The 22,426-nt window shown below is 27.3% G+C and overlaps 1 protein-coding gene across 2 annotated transcripts in view; it reads left to right on the top strand.

The window, feature by feature from the left end:
• The first annotated feature begins 2,202 nt into the window (after positions 1-2,202).
• The window catches only part of LOC132942865 (uncharacterized), a 63,327-nt gene continuing 43,103 nt past the window's right edge, over positions 2,203-22,426 (top strand). Inside the window, exons 1-2 of one of the 2 annotated variants that reach the window (XM_061011540.1) lie at positions 2,203-2,293; positions 2,363-2,454. In XM_061011540.1, coding sequence (XP_060867523.1) covers positions 2,443-2,454 — 12 coding nt within the window. In that variant the 5' untranslated portion in view covers positions 2,203-2,293; positions 2,363-2,442. Of the gene's footprint in view, positions 2,455-22,426 lie in introns of both variants that reach the window. The other variant, XM_061011541.1, reaches the window with a different exon arrangement.

Here is a 22,426-nt window from a genome sequence, read left to right as displayed (position 1 = left end):
TAAAACAGGTTTTTTTTTATTTTACCAGTAGTTTTAAAACCCAGTTGAAAAACTACAAAACTAAAAATGTTAAATTTACTGCACATTCGTTTTTAACAAAATCGATTGCTTTGTAACTTAGCAATGATACTCAAGAGACAAACATTTTTATTTATATTTATTTTGGTTTTTTTTTTATTGCGTAATGTTCTTAAACGTCGGTTTACCTATTCATGTAAGCATACAATTTTCGAAATAGTTTTTTCTTTTTTTTAAGAATGCGAATGTTCAACAATTTAATAAATTAAGCACAGTAAAATGTTTAGATTTGATTATTCAGAACTTTAACATAATATTTTAATACGTATACAATACCTACTACAATAGTAAAATACTATAATATACAAACTGTAGAGATCTGACTTATAATAATTAATAGGTATAGTTATTAATTGTTATAAGGAATGTATAAAGAGAAAAAAATCTGATAGTTACCAACTAGATAAATTGCTATTATGTAGATCGAATAAAATACATATCTATCATTACCTACGTAATATAATTTGTCACATAAAAATAAAATGTCCTTTTAATATACTTATTTCCATTAAGAATTTTTTTTTTTTTATTAACTATCCCGCGCAACTCAGGCCATTGGATGGTTATTACTGTGGGGGAGGGTACTGTAAGTTTTAAACATGTGTGTTTTGGTTTTGGCAGATTTTTTGGTAAGCACCCGTAGGTATCTGCCATGCCCTGGATGGGGGATGGCGGCACTTCTCTCCGGACACCGTGACTTGCCTGAAGAAAAATGCCCCCCGTGGCCGGCATCGAACCGGCGCCGGTGTGCGTCGCAACCGACGGCTAATCCGCTCGGTCACTCGGTCATTCCGTCCCCCCATCAAGAATTATAGTATTGGAGATTTAATAATATATTTGAAATATTAACATTTAAATAGGTACCTACTTACGAATTATATAAACATTATTACATTAAACACTACTATAAAGTCTACAAATTAGACTATTTACATTATTTATCAATAATTTTTTTAAGATTTGCAAGGCTCAAATCTAAAGTCAACTATATAAATAAATATAATATTTTGGATTCTGAGCGGAGCGATCAATGTATTGATTTTACAATGATGTGTTTTTTATTTTTTATAATATTTTTACATTTTTAATTCATTGAATTAAAAAAAGCTATGTCCTATATAATATACCTACCTATAGGTATCAGGTACGGCTATACGATATACATAATCAATTAGTTAGTAAAAACTGTATATTTACATACCTAGGTACCTAATTAATTTATCATGTCCTATTTTCTCTTAAAACATGTTTGATATAGATTAATTAGACAGACCATTTATATTTTCTACTGCCCACATAATTGCAAATTTGTTTCGTAATATTTTAAACTCATTTAACTGGTCATATTCAAAATAATGAACAAATTTCAATTATTTATAGTTCAAAATATAATCTATTTAATCAAACGTGTAATACAAATAGGGAATCAAATTAAAATTTAGTTGCTTATTCTATGCGTTGAACACTTACAGTTACTGAATGATTTAATAATAATTGGTTTTATATTTCAGAATTTCTGAAACATTACATACAAATAGTCGTAGTCAGCTTCACGTGTAGAGAAAACCGAGTTTTCAAACTTTTTATATAATGCTATAAGAATGCCAGAGAAGTTATCCGTGGAAAAATATACGATGGCAATACATAAATATCAACACTAAATATTTATTTCAAACAACTTTCACGTGTGTTAAATATGTGTAAATGATTTTAATCACGTTAAGTATATTTGAAACTAAACAGTATATAGTAACTATTTAATGACATTGATTAGTTTATGGATAGCTGTTAAGTAGGTATAACCACATTGTATAATGTATTGTTGATAGGTACTTAATTCGACGGCCTATACATAAATATATAGTGTCGTATAAAATATTTTTTTATTCACTATTTTGTCATAGAAATTTAATTGGAAAAAAAATAGGCTACAGTATAACAAATAGAAAAGTGAATGTTTTCTCCTCCCCAATAAGTTGTAGACCATAAAATAAGAATTCGTGAAATATGTTTTTAAGTTGGGGTGGTATTTGGGGGGAAGAGCCATGCAACAGAGAGGGTGCGTGTAGGTGTATGATGAACACCCGACGGCAAGCCCTTCAGTATCATTTTCCTCTCAGTCCCGTTTGTGTGAAGGTGAGCGTTGACCGCTTTAACTCGTCCAAAAATATAATTTATCGTTTATTTTTTTTTTCAATCAGCATCAATCGAAGTGGTTAGGTTTTTTATTTTCTAACAATACAAAGATTTACTTTATAACACAACGTTTAAAATCATTTTTCAGTTTGCTTAAATCTCTAGACAATTGTGTGATAATTATTGTTGAGCATTAAAAATTGCCCGCCAAATTTACCACGTGAAAACATGGATGATCTTGTAAGTATATTTGTATATTGTGCATTATCATTATTTGTTATACTTGGTTTATACATAACTTTGTTATCGTTTAACTATTATTTTTTTTACTAAACTTTTTAACTTTAAGTTGAACTCAAATTTTAATATTAAAATAAATTCATACTATCAAACAGTTAGGTACATAAAAACTACTAGTGCTTATTATAAAATAAAACAATTAATATAGATTAAAAGATATGAAATTAAAGTGTGTTGACTACTGAGTAAAATTCATAAAATGTATTCAATGGACATTATCAATACGGCATACACTCAAAGAATAATGCTTGGAATCCTTCTTCTTAAATAAACCTAAATGTAAAATGATATTTTTTAAAAATAAAAATATTGTAGTTATATTAAACTAAAATGGATTAATATTTAAAAACCTATTGATTTTTTTTTTTTTTAATGTAGACGTTTCTATGAAATACCTAATTAGACTTGACTGAATATTGATTTAATTTGTAAACAAACATTAATAATTAAACTTCAAATAAATATCAACTTTTATTGGTCAGTTATTATTTTTTTTCTTTAAATATTTCTAATGCGCATAGAGTAATGTAATCTACATACTTATTTATAATACCGTATATTTACTTTGTGTTTATTATTTTTGAATATATATTATATATTATACATATTATAGTTTAAATTATAAAGACTCAAATCAAATATATTATTGTTATAATTGTTATCTTGTCTTGTAAACTATTATCAAAATATATAAGATATTTTTAGTAGGTTTTAGTTGGACACCTACTTGATTTTTATTATTTTTAATACGTTTCGAAAATAAAATACAACACTAAATATTTGTAAAAAATATCATTTAAACATCAATGACAATTATTGACAAATATAATAATTATGGTATCAGTATTTATTTTTATAACATTTTAACACGTGGCTTATTAGTTATTATAAACAATTACATCGCACATCTTCGGAAGAAATTAAATTTGATAAATAACTTTATATAACACTAAATCAAATATTACGTACCTACCAAGTTATTTTGTAACGCTATTGCTCATCATTGCTTTTAAATTACCTAAGTACAATAGAGGTTGAAAACGATTTTATTGAATCCATCATAGGATAAGGAGTAACATAGTAAGATAGAAAATATTTTAGGACTAAATTTAAAATTGTAATTTATCGGTATTGTAATCCACGTTCAATATTTATAAATGTTCAAAAATTATAAAATTTTTGCGAGCACTTCTGTTCGAAAAATACATTGTTTACCACGTTTATATGTAATCGTTAATATCTGTGCATTAGATTAATTTAATTCGGGTATTAGGCTAATGCTTTTTTAATATTTAATATGATTGATGAAATTGAATTAATTATTCTGATGCGCATTAACGATTGCAAATAAACATTAAAAACGTGCGAAAGTTAAAAAATATAAAATAAATTACTGATCCCTCCTTTTGTTCGGTATCTTAAATTGTTTCAACTTTTAGCCTTAAGCCTTTAAAGGTTTCATTATTATGTAGGTACTATGTAATATAGGATAATGCAAGGTATGCAAAGTGGACCTAAATTAACTGACTGCTGACTGGATTATGGCACTTTAAATTTGATTTATCGCGTGTTGAAGAATGATGTTTACTAATAGCGTTTTTGTGTAGAAATATACATATTACTATAGGTTCATATATCAATATCATATTATAGTAGCGCATGCGATGTAGAGGGCCATTCTTTTTAATGGTAGCACATTTTTCGAATAAATCAGTTTTAGGCGATTTCGCTTTTTAATGAGCATTATTAATGGCTATATATATATATTTATACACACTATGAATATTTAAGACGAAAAAAAGAGAGGAAGACTGGGTAGGTAGCATATCAATGTGTTTACCTGCAGCAGGGGCACAAAATCCTAATTACAACCGGGGCCTAAATAACGCAGGAATGATGTCACTACCCTTTTTTTTAAATATTAATTCATCATAAAATGAATATACACGTACAGGTTGTTGTACCTATTCATGTATGAAAAAATATTAAAATGTAAGAATGATATGTTCGTCATTTATGTAACAGTGTAACCGCTTAAATATATTTGTACAATTTATTGTAATATTATTCATAGCGAGGGAATAAAAATGAATAGAATAGGTATTATGTAGTTTAAGTTGACAATTTAATAATTCATAATATGGAAATTTAACTTCTATTACAAACATTTTGTAGTAAATGACACGTATGAAATACAATATAATTGTAAACGTATTACAGTTTTTAAAGATATGTTAACATAACATTTTATATGGTTTTAAAATGAATTGAAAATTGTATACCTACTGTTACACGATAATATCCTTTATAGAAATTGAATGAATATATTTTATGATATTAATATTTAAAAATATAAGTATAACAACATTTTTTTTCTAAGTTAAAGAGATTACATTTATAATAATTTATTTTCAATAATGATTAATGACTATATAAACATAGCGTGAAATCAAATAAGTTGTAAATTGTAATAATATTCTTAATGACTAAAGTAGGTAATTATAATTTTAAAACAAACAATTGATATTAATGTTTGGAGGATAAATATATATACCTATGTCCTATTAATTGTAACGGTTTAGAGACTATATACCTGCAAGATTGTTATTAAATATTAACATTTATAATATTAACATTGAAAGTAGGATTAAATACATATTTAAATGGCTACGTTCCTTAAGTTTTTAATACTTAAGTCTAACAGTAAGTCGATTAGAACTACACATTTGAATGTGTTTTATTTTTTACTTGAATTAAGTAGCAGTATTATACATATTAAGCTCTTTTTAATATATTGACTATTTTAGAACCGTTACCGAAGAAATGACAGACTATAATGACATTGAGTACGGTAGTACTATTTTATGTACTCCTTCTAACCTCGTTCGGGATTCAGTTTTTTTCTTGGATAGTAGTTTATGCTTTTATTTTTTCTCCTACAATGTATTACATTAAAACGCCACCCAGTATGGGTAGTATTACAGTCATCTATCAATTCATTCATCGTTAAAGAAATAGCGAAATATACTTAGGTGCATTGAAACAATTTGATTTTTGTGTTCAGATTTAAATACTTAATGATAATAATAATATTTAGGTTCATAGGTAGGTATTACTAGGTATTAACAAAATACATCAATGTATATTATAATAAAAGTTATTATAGTTCTTAAAAATATTAAATACCTCTACCTATAACGGTTATACTTAAATCGATGTGCAAATAAATCGTACCCAAAATACGATAAAAGATCCTTGTTTTCTTATTTTTGGATTTGTAAGGGAAGTAGGAAGCTTTATAATATACTATATTATATTATTATATTGGTTTGAACTTTGGATGCTTAACAATGATATATTATGCTTTTTATTTATTTTTTTTATTATTATATTTAGGATCGCTAGCGATGGTTATGTATCAATGTAGAATGAATGTCCTAAAAGTCATATAAATCTTTCTCTAGCGCTTGAAAATTAGACACATATGGTAATTTAGAAATAAAGTTTTAAAATTTCTGAGTAAAAAAAAAATACGTTAACTTAAAAAAAAAAGGTTTGGAACAAAAACTATATTTAAAATGTGATTTAAAAAAATATTCAAATGAGTTCGTTAATATTAAAATTAACCGAACGGTTTATAAAAGTATATTTGTTTATTTAATCAAAAATATTTAAGGGTTAAAATAATTTGTAAATACTTGTGATGCACTAGAATATTGGTACTTTGAGGAAACTTCAAATGTTCAACCATCAAACTTACGTGTATAGTTTTGTAGCCCATTTTTCCACGTTAATAGTTAATAAATGATGTCCCAGGTGAATTAAATAATTTGGAGTGACAGGAAAATGGAAAATCCATTACCTTATTACTTTATGTATAGGATAGTAGGTAGGTACTATTCAATTCCCACGAGACATTTATTTCCCAATAATAATGTTTATGACGAGTTAACAGTTCTAAGTTGTAATATTTTATTTATTTGTTCAGTTGTATACTATTAATGGGCTTAAATTAATAATATTCTCTTTGCTTGTATAAGAAAGCACTTCAGACACAACTTACTACCCTGCAGCGAGTATCAAAAATACATCTCAATCGAGTGCTATATATTTTATCTTTATTTAAAATGAAAAAACAAGAAAATTAGATTTTTTTAGGAGATAATCTCAGCTATACTTAGAATTGTTTTTTCAAATAGAATGATTTATTATTGCTTTCAAGTTAACAGACATCCAACCCCATACAGTAGTACAGCTCTCGTATTCCCTTTTTTTAGGTATTGCATCTTTTACTCCGCGATTTTATATCTTCTATATTTCATTGGTTGTCACGCTTTATAAATGTATACACCTATAATATATTGATCTTATAGTGGTGTCACAATATTAATTCCGCCCTTAAGCCAATGCCAATCCAAAACAATGGTCTACACAATGCTCTGTATACAGGTTTAGAGTTTAAACCTACACGTCTTATAAATAGGTCCTACACGTGTTTTACGCGCAGACTTTGGTCATAAAATTATTTTGTTACAAAAATAAAACATAAATAATTTGTTTGATGCCCAATTATATTTGCTAGCCGTTAGCTGTCTTTATAGGGATTACACGAAATCTTTGGTTTGATAAATCACACATTTTCCCTAGTAGATTAACGCAAAAATGTTCGCTCATAATCACTTTTATAAACTATCATGTAAAGATGGGTTTAATTTTTAATATTCAGATTTTTTTTCATCAGAGCTTTCCGATTTTTGTAACAGTAAAGATCGGTAATCTTTACTGTTACGAACACAAATATAATATTATGGCGTAAACAAATTAATGCGATTGAAATTTCAATTTGAATAAAAAATACTGTTGGTCTGGTTTCATGACAAACTTAGGTATGGTATTATATGGGCCAAAAATATTGAACGGAATACTATGCGGGCAGCATAAAAAAACCTTATCGAAAAAACATTTCACACAAATTGTTCAGGGAAAGTGCGTAGCCACCACCACGTAGGTAACACACATGACATAATATGAATACCAAAATGTATTTCTCTCTGCTTTAACATGCATGCACGAAACATAAATTGTTTCTATTTATTTTTTTATTTAACTGTTGTTGCTCTTTGTTTTAATTTATTTGTCCGACGATCTTGGTGGCCGTGATCAGAAAAAAAAGAGTCGTGGGCCGCGCGTTTGACACGGCTTCAGGTGTAGAGTATTTTAATTTATTTCGAGTCGATATTATTCGAGACGAAAGTCCGTTATGCCATAGAGAAAATGGTGGACAAAATATTGAGCCTGTGTAATAGCTTACATAGGTAGTAAAATTTCAAAATAAGAAACAGTATAAACATGGGAGGCCCAACTTTTTTAGATAAAGATCTACTGAGAATGTATTTTTCATTTGAGCAGCCATAAAATACACATAACTATTGTCGACAGCGGTCACTGGGATTTTTTATGGGGGGTGCTATAAATGTATAATAATAAATTCTGACAAATGGGAATCGTTTTTGAAATCGACCACGGTCGTCCGTTTGGCCGCTTCTGGAATATAGCAAAACAGCCTATAGAATATCGAGAAGTGAATATAATAATATATAATAAGTGAGTATCATTTTAAGTTTGATTTTGAAGAAGATTCCAGGACTCTGAAATTGGGTAGTGATTTGAAAACCACGCAACTTTCATAATTTTTTTAATGTTTTGTCTTTTGACTCATATCCAAAAACACAGTGCGTATATTTTGTCATTTTGGATAATAATTACGAGTTGTCTCGCGTTTGCCTGATGTGCGTCCATAAAACGATCATATAACACAACATAATATACCATAACGGTAGTCCACGCTGAACTGATGAAGGTTTAATTGATACTGAAAATTACACTACCACATCAATGATGATGTCTGACGCACCGCTATACCTACCTATTCATTAAATTAGTTAACGTTGGTCTATTTGATGTGTAACAACCAATGCTCTATTAGAAGAAATTGCGATACCTATATTATTATATGCGTGTATATATAATATTCATTATATTATGCGATTCACATATTTGCATATTTGCATATTTTGGAAGATATTATATCAATAAATTGAGTAAAGAAGGGTTACAGTGCTAAGGATGTGTAAGCAGGCAAGGGTGACCGACCCCATATAGTCGTGAGTGAAGGGCGAAGGGAAAGAGGAAAAATAAGAAGCTTATATTGATAGCGTCATAGAAGTATTGATTGATTGATTGATTGATTGATTGATTGATTGTAGATTGATTCATAGATTTTTGTAGGTATGCGTTAATATTTATTGGCGGATTTGTATATTTCAAATGTATATTTTAATTTTTGTAAGCCTAAGTTTTCATTTTAAATTTTCCATTGTGATTTTCAGTCATGGGTATTTGGATCATTTGTTTTTCATAATATTATATTCCTTAAATATAACCTAGTTTTCAAATATATATTTTTCATATTGATATGATGATATTGGTGTGTCGGTTTTGTTCTCTCCGAATAGTTATTTTGTAGGTAACTACTTACTAGTTAGTAGTTACTATATACTTACCTACTGGTTAATGGGGTCAGGATTATTGATTATGAGTTTTATTTCATAGAATTTGAGAATATTTGAAAAGTCAATATTCGTAATGTTAGTTGAATACCTAGTAAATATTTATGTTTGTATAACATGTATAATATTGTGTGTTAATTATTATGTGTGTTATTTTATACAAACTAACAAGTAACACTAATCAATGGGCGAAAAAACCCGTGTTGGCCGTTGGGAAATGCATATTGGTCAAACATCGAACTGAATGTCAGTATGTCACGTTTCAATAACGTTTGGAAAGTTTTGAGATTATTGAAAGTGTGTTTGACATTATCCAAACTGCCACAATAAATTCTAGACATGCTAATATATTATAATGATGACATAGTAGGTACTGCATAACATTACTATTTAAAAACTCACAGTTTTAGACTTGGCTACTTTGTATGATTATACGTTGTGCAGATAACATAAAAAAGATAGGTAAATAAGTGGTTTTAATTATTTGTATGCGATTGTGATTTAGATATATTCGTATTAATAACTGAAATATAGTTTAGTAAGTACAATTGATTTGTATTTTTTATATTTCAAACTAGAAAATTTTATCAAATGCCATCAGGGGTTGTCAGACTTTTTAGGTAAGGGACCACTTATTATTTTGAAACAATGTATCGAGCCGCATTCGTAATGAAAACATCTATTAAATGATTAAAACTGTATTAAAAAATACATGTTGTATTCAAAATGTGTTCACGGGCTCCGAATAAAGACGAGGCGGGACACGGGTTGAACCCTATTATACTTTAGGGAATATATACTGTATACCTTATACACTTATACAGTTACACGGTATATGGTACAACTGAATATGGTGTATTGGTGGTGGTGTCTCACCGTGTACTCTTAGTGAAATGCCAACATGCAAAACTTCCACTGTTTAAATAAATCAAGTTTATAATAAAAAAAATATTTTTTTGATCGAAAAATTAGTAATGCTGAATATTTTTAAAAAAATGTCTGCAGTGTACGTTAATAGGAGCCTTGCATTAAATTTTCACGCTTTTTTACCCAAAAAATACAATTTTATTGATATTTATAGAAAAAAAACTAAAAAAATGGAAAATTGACAATGTCCGTAAACAGCCCAAAAAGAGTCAAAATATTTTCAACATTTTATGGTGTATAGAAAATGAAAATATAAACATTCAGTAACATTATCATGTATCTACAGTTATTTGTTTTTGAATAACAACAAAATAACAAAACCGCTACATGAGAAATCGAGTGAATGTCCAACATTGTAAAAATATGAATTAAGGTAGACAAACTTATGAGGAATCCTGTATTACATTTTCAAATCTTAGATTTAAAAAGAAAAGTTTTTATGAATTCTCAACTCAAAATAATTTGCTTTTTTTCCGTATTTTATTAAGATTTGAACTTTAAATGCTTATAAATAAAAACTGTGACTAAGGATTTTTAATATTTTTCAAATGTCATTGTAAGAATATAGTAGGAGCCTTGTTTTAATTTTTCAAGCTTTTTTACCGAACAAATAAAGTTTTATTGAAATTCGTAGAAAAAAAGACTAATAAAATTGGAAACAGAAAATGTTCCTAAACAGTTCAAAACAAATCTAAATAGTTTGAAAATTTTATCTTGTATAGAAAATGCAAATATAAACGACCAGTGAAAATGTCATCTATATACGTTCATATATAGAGTTACACCAAAAACCAAAATTGAATTTTGGAAAACCGATTTTGCGTAAAAATTCCCGTTTTTTCTTAATTGTTCTTTTATTTTTCCCTGCGCTTTACTTTTGACCCCCAAAAGTACCAACGAGATTCGCTTTCCTATCAGAAAAGATACTGTTGAAGAAAATCTAAGCATTTTTACTGTCCTAAAAGATGATGGCAGACCCAAAAAAAAAACACAATCATTTTTATGTTGTTTTGCCCGGCGTTTTTCAAAACTATTAGGAATTTTAAATTTTGACCTCCCCAATGCACCAACAATATTCACTTTCCCATCGAACAAGATACTGAAGTTGAAAATCGAAGCATTATTTCGACTACTTATCGTGTACATAGACACAAAAAAAAAACACATTATTGTAAAATCAATACATTCATCGCTCCTCTCAGAATCTAAAATTAGATGCATATTTTTATTATTTATATCATATATTAGTGATTTAAAGTGCATATTTTGATAGTTTTTAATGCATGAATTACTGGGGCCTAAATTAATAATAATTAACTAATAACTTCTATGTACAAATAAACATGAAATGCTTACTTTATATTCTGAAACTGTTCTTCATGATAAAGACTATAAAAGTATTGTTATTATTTATTAACAATTTAAATTTAAATCTACTAGTAGGTACCATATAAAATAGATGTATAGTTGTTGTTTAAATATTCATACCTTGTACAAAGTTTTACTTTGTAATTTTGGATTTCGCATGAGTTATGATTCTAACAGAAATCTGAAACTAATTAATAAACTTGTAAATGGTGTGCTGTACATCACCTTAAGTAGTCATAATAAATTAATTGTTAAAGTATGAAGTAATACATTTGATAAATTTGGGTTCATAAGAAATATAGGTATATAAGTAGGTAATTATACCAGGCACTTTATAATCAATAATCAAGTAAATTAAAATTTAGTCTTCAATTAATATTAAACCAGTATTAAACATATCAATAATTTTCGCACAGAATAATATCGTAATATCGTAGGTAGTATGACGATTCTTTTTTACATATTATAATTTATTTAAACATATTTTTAACATATTTTTAATGGTTTTATTTTTAAATCTTATTTATTTATTTCTTATCCATCAATAATTGGTAAGTAACAATCTAAAATTTGTACACCTCTATGCGAAGTGAGGAATTTATTGGTATATCAAAGATATTCTATTTTCCGTGAACATTTTTAGTTGTAAAATGCCCCAAAAGTTTCTTACAGCCGTATTTATCAATTGAAAATCGAGTCTAGTTGCTCTACTTAGGGGTAGCAGGTACTTTCCTTAGTAGTTTATATTAATTAATAGTTGCTACCTCCTTAAATGCACGCAACAACATGTAATTATTCATTATTGTTCAAATTAATTATCAAATATCATAAAGATAGAACAAAATTCTATAATAAATAACTACGAAATAAATTGTAATAAGTAGTACCATTCAGAATTCGACTTGACATCGTAAAAGACCTTCGTCTACTGTGCAGTGAGACAAAACAAAATCTTTTCAAGCACACATATACGGAGTATAAAAAATAAAGCTTTGTCGAGTTAAATTTTTTTTAAACGATATTGCCAAGAGTTATTCTGCACAGACGTCCTAGAAGTAGTGTATTTATCCTTTTAGTTCAATCTCGTCTTGAACATGCCTCATTTATTTGGTACAATGATTATAGTATTACTCGAAATATCATGATTTAGAGTCAGTTGACAGTTCGGTTAATATGTCATCTTCTAACTTATCTTTGAAATATCGTTTTCAAAGTTAACGTGCACTAAACATACATTTTCTAATAACATTTTATGTTTTATACAAATAATTACAATAAAATACAAAAAAAACTTTCAGGATTCAATATTTTTGTACAAATTCATTAGCGATGTCTAAATTGTTCAAAACTTCTTAAACGACTCCAATATTCCAGCAACACTTTAGTGACACATCAAATTTATACGAGAAATACAAATTTGTTCAACGAAAACAAATCGATATGATGCATATACAAACAAATTCCGTATACGGTCAATATTTTAAAGTTTATAGAGTGAACATAATTTTGTCATTATTGAAATATCTTCAAATATAATATCAATATAAAATGGGAATAAAACTAATTCAATTTTCAGAAGTTAATTTTCGTCAATTTTTATCCATTATATAACATTAATAATGAATATTCTATATTATCATGTACCTACACAACTGTTCATATCGTCTACATTTAAAATTGTAAGACAAAGCTTTATCCCGTAATAAACAACTAAAAATTCAATTATTTATGAATTTTTTTTCGTCCAACAATGTAATTAGATGGAAATTTTGTTATTTAAATAAAAACAGGTGCACGCTGACATATAAACGAGTTCCCATCTAAAAAGAATACAGGATGGTTCACCAAGAATTCTCACCACCATTTTATCCTTTAATAATAAGACATTTATTACAATTCTGATTTTTGAAATTTTTATACCTTATTAAGAACCAAATAATTTTAAAGCACATGGAATTTTTTTCAAATAATTTTAGTAAAGTCCTGTAGCGAAACAAACTTTTTTTCATAAAATCAGTACTACTATATATTTAATCCAGTACTTATTAGAGTCTATAGGTACTTATTACTCGGGCATTTTTTTAAACTGTAAAACATTAACAATTTAATTCAATTTTCCAATAATCATAGCTCTCATTACGTCATAACACCTATATATAACTCCTATACTTTATCATGAAATGTTAACCGTATAGCACTCATAGCTTAACGATATTCAAATATTACCCATTTGAATACCAATACATTTAATACATTAAATTATCAAAATGTGAAAAAAAAATGTCTGTTTTACTTAGGTACTCGTAAGTACTGTGTGATTTTCATCTCCCTGATTTCAAAAGATATGAAATGTTTATATAAAAAAAAATCAACAGTGAAATTACATTTTCAGCACTTTCAGTCATATTATTTATTTATTTTTCTTGTATGAATATTTTATTAATTTATATGCCCAGGGACGAGAGATTTATTTCTAAATTATATTTTCGATTTCGTTTCCAAATTCTCGTAATTGTATTTTTTCCTTTGTACAAAAATAAAGTATTTTTACTACCTACGCTCAAAATGTATAAGTACTACACTAAGGTACTAATATTTAATCAATTTCTATTTTTCTCTTTCGTTTATGTTCTTTGATTTATCTAATCTATTATATCCAATTTATTTATTTACAATGATGTCTGTTTTTCATGTGTACACGATTAATAGTAGAAAAAATGCTTCAATTCTCAACTTTGGGGGCGGTTTCTGGTATAAGATTGGATCTACTTTGTACTCCTAAGGTCAATAGAAATTTCCTAGTATTTTTCAAAATAATCGGGATAAACAAAAAAAAATGTTCACACTTAAAATCGATTTTGTTTTTTTGGTGCAACTCAAAAACGAATAACCACAGATATTTGAAATGTTAATCTAATGTTTATAACTAGCGTTTTATAAACATTATAATATTCTCAAAATATTTTAAACTATACCTATACAGACATTTGATGGTTTTTATATTTTTTAGTATTTTTTTTCTATAAATATCGATAAAAAATTGTTTGCTTGGTCAAATTCTGAAAATTAAATATAAGATTCTACCAGTCGGATGGCACTGCTGGTTGATTATCTGTACACGTAAATTCTTGATATGTATAATTTATTTTAGGCAATAGTCATATCAAAGTTACTTGTTGTTCATAAATGTATAAATATTGTGAATTCATTAAAAAAATGTATTCAAAAAATAGGTTCCTCCTAAGATTTTACTATAGCTATTTAAAAATATAAAAAATACCAATACAATTTTTTAATAGACATTTAAGATTAGAATTGATATGAAATTATATGATCAAATGAAGAATAACAATTTTAGTTATATCGTTGTAATTTAAAAATCTTATTCTTGAGTAACTATACTTGATACTTTTAACGTACGACCTACCTATATTGCATATACCTAATTATATTGTATACAGTCCATTATTAAATACAATGTTATTGGAAAATATTAATTCAACCTACCGTTCTGATACTACCGTTTAACTAATTGTAAAATACATTACTATAATAGCAATATTAAAATATGATAAATATATTCAAAAGCATGGGCCGACAGACCGTATTGCTCAGAATCGTTATTCTTATGCAATGCAGGTAATCATTGAATTCAAATTCAACACATGGGTACAGCCAAAGGCCAAACGATCTGTTGTTGATTCGTCTGTAACACATCAGAATGGAAACAATATGGCACCTAGTCGTCTATATAAAGTAAACATTATAATATAAGATAATATTTTGGATCTTGGTATTATACTATCGTAATTAAAACAATATTCTAAGGATTTACAGAGCCGATATTGTTCTACGGGAGTAGATATCCTCTCACGAGACTTGCTCAAGATAATACGCCTTAGCATATTAGCGTAGTATTTAAGTAGGTGTACGTATGTACGGATCAATAAAATAAAAATGTCTCTGCCTTCATAAAGAATATGAATTCTACGTCCTATATAGGCCTGTTAATTCGTGTACTTACGACAATATTATGTACCTTTTGAATAGACGGTTGGACGTTTGACACTGCTCTGTATATAAAACAAACGAAAAAAACGCGTTTTTTTTTTTTTTTGTAGACTAAATTATTAATACATTTTATAATATTACCTGAATAATTTACAAATAACGATACAATAAATTATACTCAAAGAAAATAACAAATAATGATGACTTACAATATAAAATATTGCAGTTATTTAATAATAATTGTAAAATATAATAAAAAGCAGACATTCGCCGCGAGTTGGCCACTGTTAAATGGACCGTTTAACCATGAATTATGTGTATTCAACCGACGTGTTTTATCACATATAAACTCATATTATTTTTATAGAGAAAAAAAAGGGATCTATCGAATAAGTAAATTAAAAACGTGTTGAATATTTAAAATGAAGTATTATTAATTTCCGTATACATTTTTTAAGAATAGAAAACTGCAGAAATACTTAAGTTTCGCGAGCTATTTTTATTGATTTAATGATAGTTTAACACAGATGGTACCTATACTTGTAAGAAATATCGAAAAACTCATAAAAGTTTTAATGAAAATTGTAAGAATGTCGAAAAACCGAGAATTTCGTAGATAAAAAAAATGAATAGATGAGTAAAAACAAAAATCAATCGGAAGGTTTTCAATTTGTTTGCTATAAAATTAAAAATAATCCAACAAATAAAAAAAAAAACTATTTTTGGAATATTCTAATTATTGTTTTTAAGTTTTATATGATATAAAAGAAAACAGTAATTATTACACTAACGATAACTAGTAATGTGGTTCATCGCTCATCCAAAGCCGTGATTATACACGATGTGTAACGAATTACGGATCATGTTCACTCATTTGACTAATAGGTAGGTACTTTTAAACATATAAATTAAATGTTTTTAATTGTATTTTTATGAATAGACTATATACCCATTTAAATTGATACACGCCCATAAAATAATAATTTTACTCTAATTTGTAAAGTATGACGCGAATACCTGGCAACAATACTATGATAAAAGGGTTTACAGAATATAACAACACATAACTGTTCATTGTCTTAGCTCTGCTCAAAACCTTAAATTAGTTACATCTCCATAAAAACTTAATTTAGCGACTACTGCATAAAGTTAAACTTTTAGTTCCCATTATCTTGTACTACTTAAAAATGTAGGTACTTATACATTATTGAAAAAACTAAAACTATTAAATATATAATTAAAAATTATTTTCCACATTTTTTATTGTAATGATACAATGGTTCACTACAATGGAAGAATGTTAATATCATGAAGTCTTGTCGTATCCAATCGGAAGAGTTTTACATAATTCGTATTTTTAGTCTGCACAAGGCAATTGTTTTTCAACGAAGAAACTCTTTATTTCGATTACTTTTAAGTTTAACGAATTTTAATATATTGTTATACATGCTATGAGTTTATTACAAAACAACGTATTTGAAAAAAATTATATTTTTTATTATTTTTTTTTAACTTTTGTAGTTTTTTTAATGTAAACATAACTTTTTTACTTCATATTCCGAGCAGAATATTTATGAAAATCGAATTTAGTTCATTAGTTATATCCTGTAAGTATTTAAAGTATTTAACTACCTACAGGCTTCTAGTTCTAAATTTTATATTTATACATCGAAATACTCTGAAGAATATTCTGCTTCAGAATATGAAATAAAAAAATGTATTATTATCATTTAAAAAAGTTTAAGAAAAAAAAATGACAACGATAGAAATGTTAAAAATACGATGTTGTGTTGTTAAGACTCCGAATTATGTAAAAGAAAATTGTTACAAAAACTTTTGAAGATAATAAGTGTTTACAGTAAAAAGAATCACTCACTTTTAGTTTTTGATTTTAAATTCATAAGAACATGTTACAATAAAATTATTTGTCATTCTTTTTATGTATTACTTCATCAGAGCTCGTGGTAGTGATTACATTTTATTCTAAATATACAGAATTATACAGAATATTATCACATCGGTTGTCAATAAATGTTTTAATAGGTAATTATTAATTAATATCGTTTGCTTTAGTTGAACTCAACTCGAACTAAAAAAAAAAAATTGAATGTTTTATTTCCTGTTGAATTATAAATTGCCAATTTATAAACTAATCATTTATGAAAACGATTTTACATGGGTAACTCATATTTGATGAATATTCAAATAATACAATTATTATATCAATTTTAAAGTTTTTTGTACCTAGATATATACTGGATGGCAGGAACATTCACTGTGAAACACCCTGTACACTTACATGTTAAAAGACAAACATTTACAAGATTAACAATAGCACAAAAAACGTCTTGTTTGGACATAAAACTAGATATTCTCGTTGCGGTTGGTCATATAGTGTTCTCGTAGAATTTTATGATTATAGATTGCTACAATGTTAGTTATACGTGGAGTTCTTACATTTTTTGTAAAAATTTAGTCTGAAGTTGTGAAGTCTGAGTAACACATCTAGTGCGTTCAAAGACAAACCTACGTAGTACGTACGCGACATGCGTGTACACTGTCATATTATTATTATTATACTGTTCATTAATTTTAATTTCATGTTTGTTGTGAGTACATATTATAACATATTTTGTAAAACAGTCTCTGGACCCGTTCAGAGTCAACATAATTGTATAGAAATTTGAAAACGCGAAATTTCTATTGCACCTCTTTGTCTTCAATATAAAACACGCTCGCGGCTTGCCCGAGGTAAAATAATACACTTCTCCTCTTTTACCTGTTATTCCCGCCGCCATTAATATATATTATTAATGTTTTTAATCTAGTGCTGCTTGATAACAAAGTTAACTCGATTATACAGTTTGACCCATATTTATTATAAACTGTATTCGCTTATTTAAAAAATGTATAAATTGTTTTATTGATTAAAAACAAAAAAATGTTTAGGTTTGTTCAGTGGTTGTTTACATAAATATTTTCTGTAGTGTAAGCTCAGATACTTTATTTTTTTAGTACCTACGATTATATACTATTACAGGATGATAAACATTGTACAGTTATAGCGGCATTACATAAGACATGATTCACGTCATAATAATATGTGGACACAAGTTTATTTTGTTTATTTTTATGCGAAATTGAGAATAAATGAAAACTAAATAAAGTGTATAAATAATTAATAACTTAATAAATTGAGTTTAGTTTAAACTGTTGATTGGTAAATTACTTAATTTTTTTGTACAACAGTAACTTTTAACATAATTGGCAAAATATTATAGTATTTTACTTAAAGAATATAATATTCGAGAGTGAAAATAAACCTCAAAATTAAATGTATTTAATGTTACTGACCCAAAAGAATTATTAAACCAAATACAATTTAAAAACAATAAAGTAGGTAACTGTCAAGGGTTAAGGAAAACTATTATTACAATAGTGTAAGTTACAAAACACCAGTCACCAAATGTATTTCTCTTTAAAATGAAACCTCTTTTTTATGGTATTTTTACTCTTATATAATACTACTTAATGGAATTAAATAATAAATATTAGCAGTGTGATTGAAAAATAAAATAAAATGTATAATAAGCGCAGACCGAGTCAGTTATTAAGTCAAAATAAATTATTATTATCAATTAAATTCAAATTCGATAATGTTAAATTGTATACGTAAAAATATAAAGTTTATTGTAAAAGATGCGTAAAAATATCTACCTATCTATAAATAATACAATTTAATTAAATGATATACAACTATCTAAGTATGTGATGCAAATAACAATACAATAATATTATGAACCTAAACCAATTACCTGAGGACATATTCAGCAGCCTACGACCAGAACTTCCAATACCTTGCATATCATTATCCTTCCTCCGGCAAACCGGATTGGATGAATTAATATATTGTAAACCTATATAAATTTGTCACTACTATTTATACTATTTTCATATTTTCATATTTTTAGATTTAATCTTTTATTGTATTATTCTTATTATATATTTTTAAAAAAAATGTCTTTCACCTGTGAAATATTTTGTAAAAACAATGAACTCCCAGAGGCCATGATGCCGAGGGTTATTTTTCACTTGAATAAAATTATATTATGAGAGAAAATATCAACGAGACGTGTAGCTCCGGAAGACTCATCGCATCGATAAACTTCAGACAATATATTATTTTCATGAAATGAACAATACCATCTATAGTTAATACATACACGTAATAACCAACCAGCGACGAAAATCGCAACGAATGGTCTCAACGGTACGCAGTATAATAGACACCATATTGAAACACATAATCGGCGATTAAGTGGAAAACTAATTTCTTCCTCTACGGTAAACATCAATTCAAATGGTGACAATTCGTTTGACCCTTAAACACGAGACTATAATTTCAACAAAACCAACGTATAAGCTTTTTTTTTACGTAGAAATATCAAAAAATAAGTAAGAGAAATCATAACTCGGTGACGCGCCAATAATTATTTTCGGTTTTCATTAGTGGGATTTATGAGTTCAAAATGAAATACAACCGACAACAATATAGGTCAGTACTTTTATGTTACATATTAAGCATATTATTATTTATTGTCCAACCAATTATAATCTCAAAGTGCTTGAATTCACGTATTATTACCAGTTAAAATGTCATACAACAAACAAAATAAATACATGTACCTATCGCTCCGCTCAGAACCTAAAATATATATATTAGAAATACTGTCTGATGCATGAAATAGGTACAACGTAAATGTACGAAATAATAGTAAAGATTTACTATTATAGACAACTATAGTACAAGTCTAGTACAAAACATATATCGTAAAATAATGTTTTTATAATAGCAACGATGGCATTGATAACTTTGGAAACACATATTATCTGTCTATATATGAATACTTTGTGGGTGTGTATGGAGGGGGGGGGGGGGGTTAGTTAAAATATCGCATTATGTGTAGTAAACTAGTAAGTAACATGTAACAAAATAAATAACCACAATAAGTATAGAGACACGCAGACACGGACAATTATTAAGGAGCAAACGTTTTTCTTTTTATTCGTGATTATATTATCAACAATTATAATAATAATGATCAATTAATACTATAGTAGACGTGTTGTAAGTTGTCTAACGATTGGACGTTATAGGTGTCCATAAAATAATAATAACGGAGAAAGCAGTGAGATAGCGTTTTACGGTTTGTCGTTAAAATTTCAATATTATAATTAATCATGCCTCTATCAGTGGCGGTAGGTATATTAACCGATATTATAATACAATTATTATAGTCATCGATTTATTCGGCGGCGGCGGTACATTTGAACGCCTTCGGTTCGAGACGACGATACGTTTCATATCGGAATACTCCAGTGCGCGCATAGAATTACTATAATATTATTACGATCATCCCAACGGCGGCGACTATCATAAAAGCGTTCAATCTTCAGTGTGCATTGCTATTGTCCTGTATTTGCTAGATTTGATCCGACAAATACCATTATAGCTTTTCAATTGGCAGTGTTCTCCACACACTGCGATAGGGCTTATATTGTCTGAGAATTGTCCCGGGCCTCGTAAAACACTGCAACACCAACAACAATATATATTATAGCGAGTATATTATTATATGGACGAACTGTACATCTTATAATTCGGGCGGTGGATTGATTATTATTATTACTATTTATTATTATTTTGTCGAGTTCATAGAATTTTGTTTACTAATGTATGCGAAATACAAGTAAGTATATTACAAAAACTTGGAATAAATTATTTCGAGAAAACTCGAACGCAATATCGTTATTTATGTTTAAATAAATAAATAACAATATATTGATGGATTCCGAACAAAATGTGAAAGCTATACTCTGCAACGCTCTTTCTTCTCGGAAATAAACTTTTTGAAAAAGTATAATATTCGGGGCAGATATTATATAGGTGGATGCATTTCAATAACTTCACTTACAGGACCTAATTTATTGATAACAGAAAATAGACCGCAGGTTGTTGTTTCGGTTGATGTATAATCCATGAATAATCACCATAATATTTCTAATAGGAAAACGAATAATAAAAAAATACATACCTATACACAATATACATATTATATGTGAGTAAGGACAAAATTAATTCGTTATTTACCATTTTAGAGTCGACAATATTCTGTGACGCGATTTTTTTTTTTTGAGATCAGATTTATAGAAAAGTCCAAATATATTATAAAACACAACTCGACGCTCGTCTGCTATATAGAAACAGAGAATATATGAAGAACTTAGGTCATTTCTCCATAAAATCGTCAAACTTTCAAGTTGAAAAATAACAAAAATGTTGTTATTTTAAGAAATATTCAAGAAAATATAATATATAAGACGGCAGAATGCTATCATTTTATGGCGATGCTTTTATTATTATTTTAGATTTAAACTGGCACAAGAGATGTATTGGTTTTATAATGATGTGTTTTTTTTATGCATAACCATTGTTCAGATGGTAAAAAGTTCTTCAATTTCATCTTAACCCATCTCTAGCAATTGAATCATTTCAAAAAACCAATACTTAACTAATAATTTCCGCAATACATATAATATACATATATATATTGATTCAAACGGTCAAGTATATAAAATTCATAAAATAATCAAAAAATATTTCTGCTATTCGAGTTGTTGACAAAATTTATTTTGTAATTTTATGTCAACTAAAAAATTTATAATTTTAATATTGTTTTATATTTTTATACAATACATTTTGATAAAAAAAATGCTATTTCTCAGTCAAAAATGTATGAGTTTTATAAGTTGTTATGTACCAATTTAAAAATATATGGGCTTATATTTTAAGCGTTTTAAGTTCAAATTTTTACGAAATTCGTTTAAGTCTTTAAAATGTAATTCAAGGTTCATCGTGAGTTTTGTTATATACATTTAAAATTACTACGCACCATTTGTTTTAATAGGCATATGATGATAAATTTGGAAAATAGTTATTTTGATGTAGTTCAATAAATTAATTCAATATTAATCGT

This window comes from Metopolophium dirhodum, chromosome 4 (genome assembly GCF_019925205.1).
Source record: "Metopolophium dirhodum isolate CAU chromosome 4, ASM1992520v1, whole genome shotgun sequence".
In the NCBI taxonomy this organism is placed as follows: Eukaryota; Metazoa; Arthropoda; class Insecta; order Hemiptera; family Aphididae; genus Metopolophium; species Metopolophium dirhodum.
This window is presented reverse-complemented; position numbering and strand designations above follow the sequence as displayed.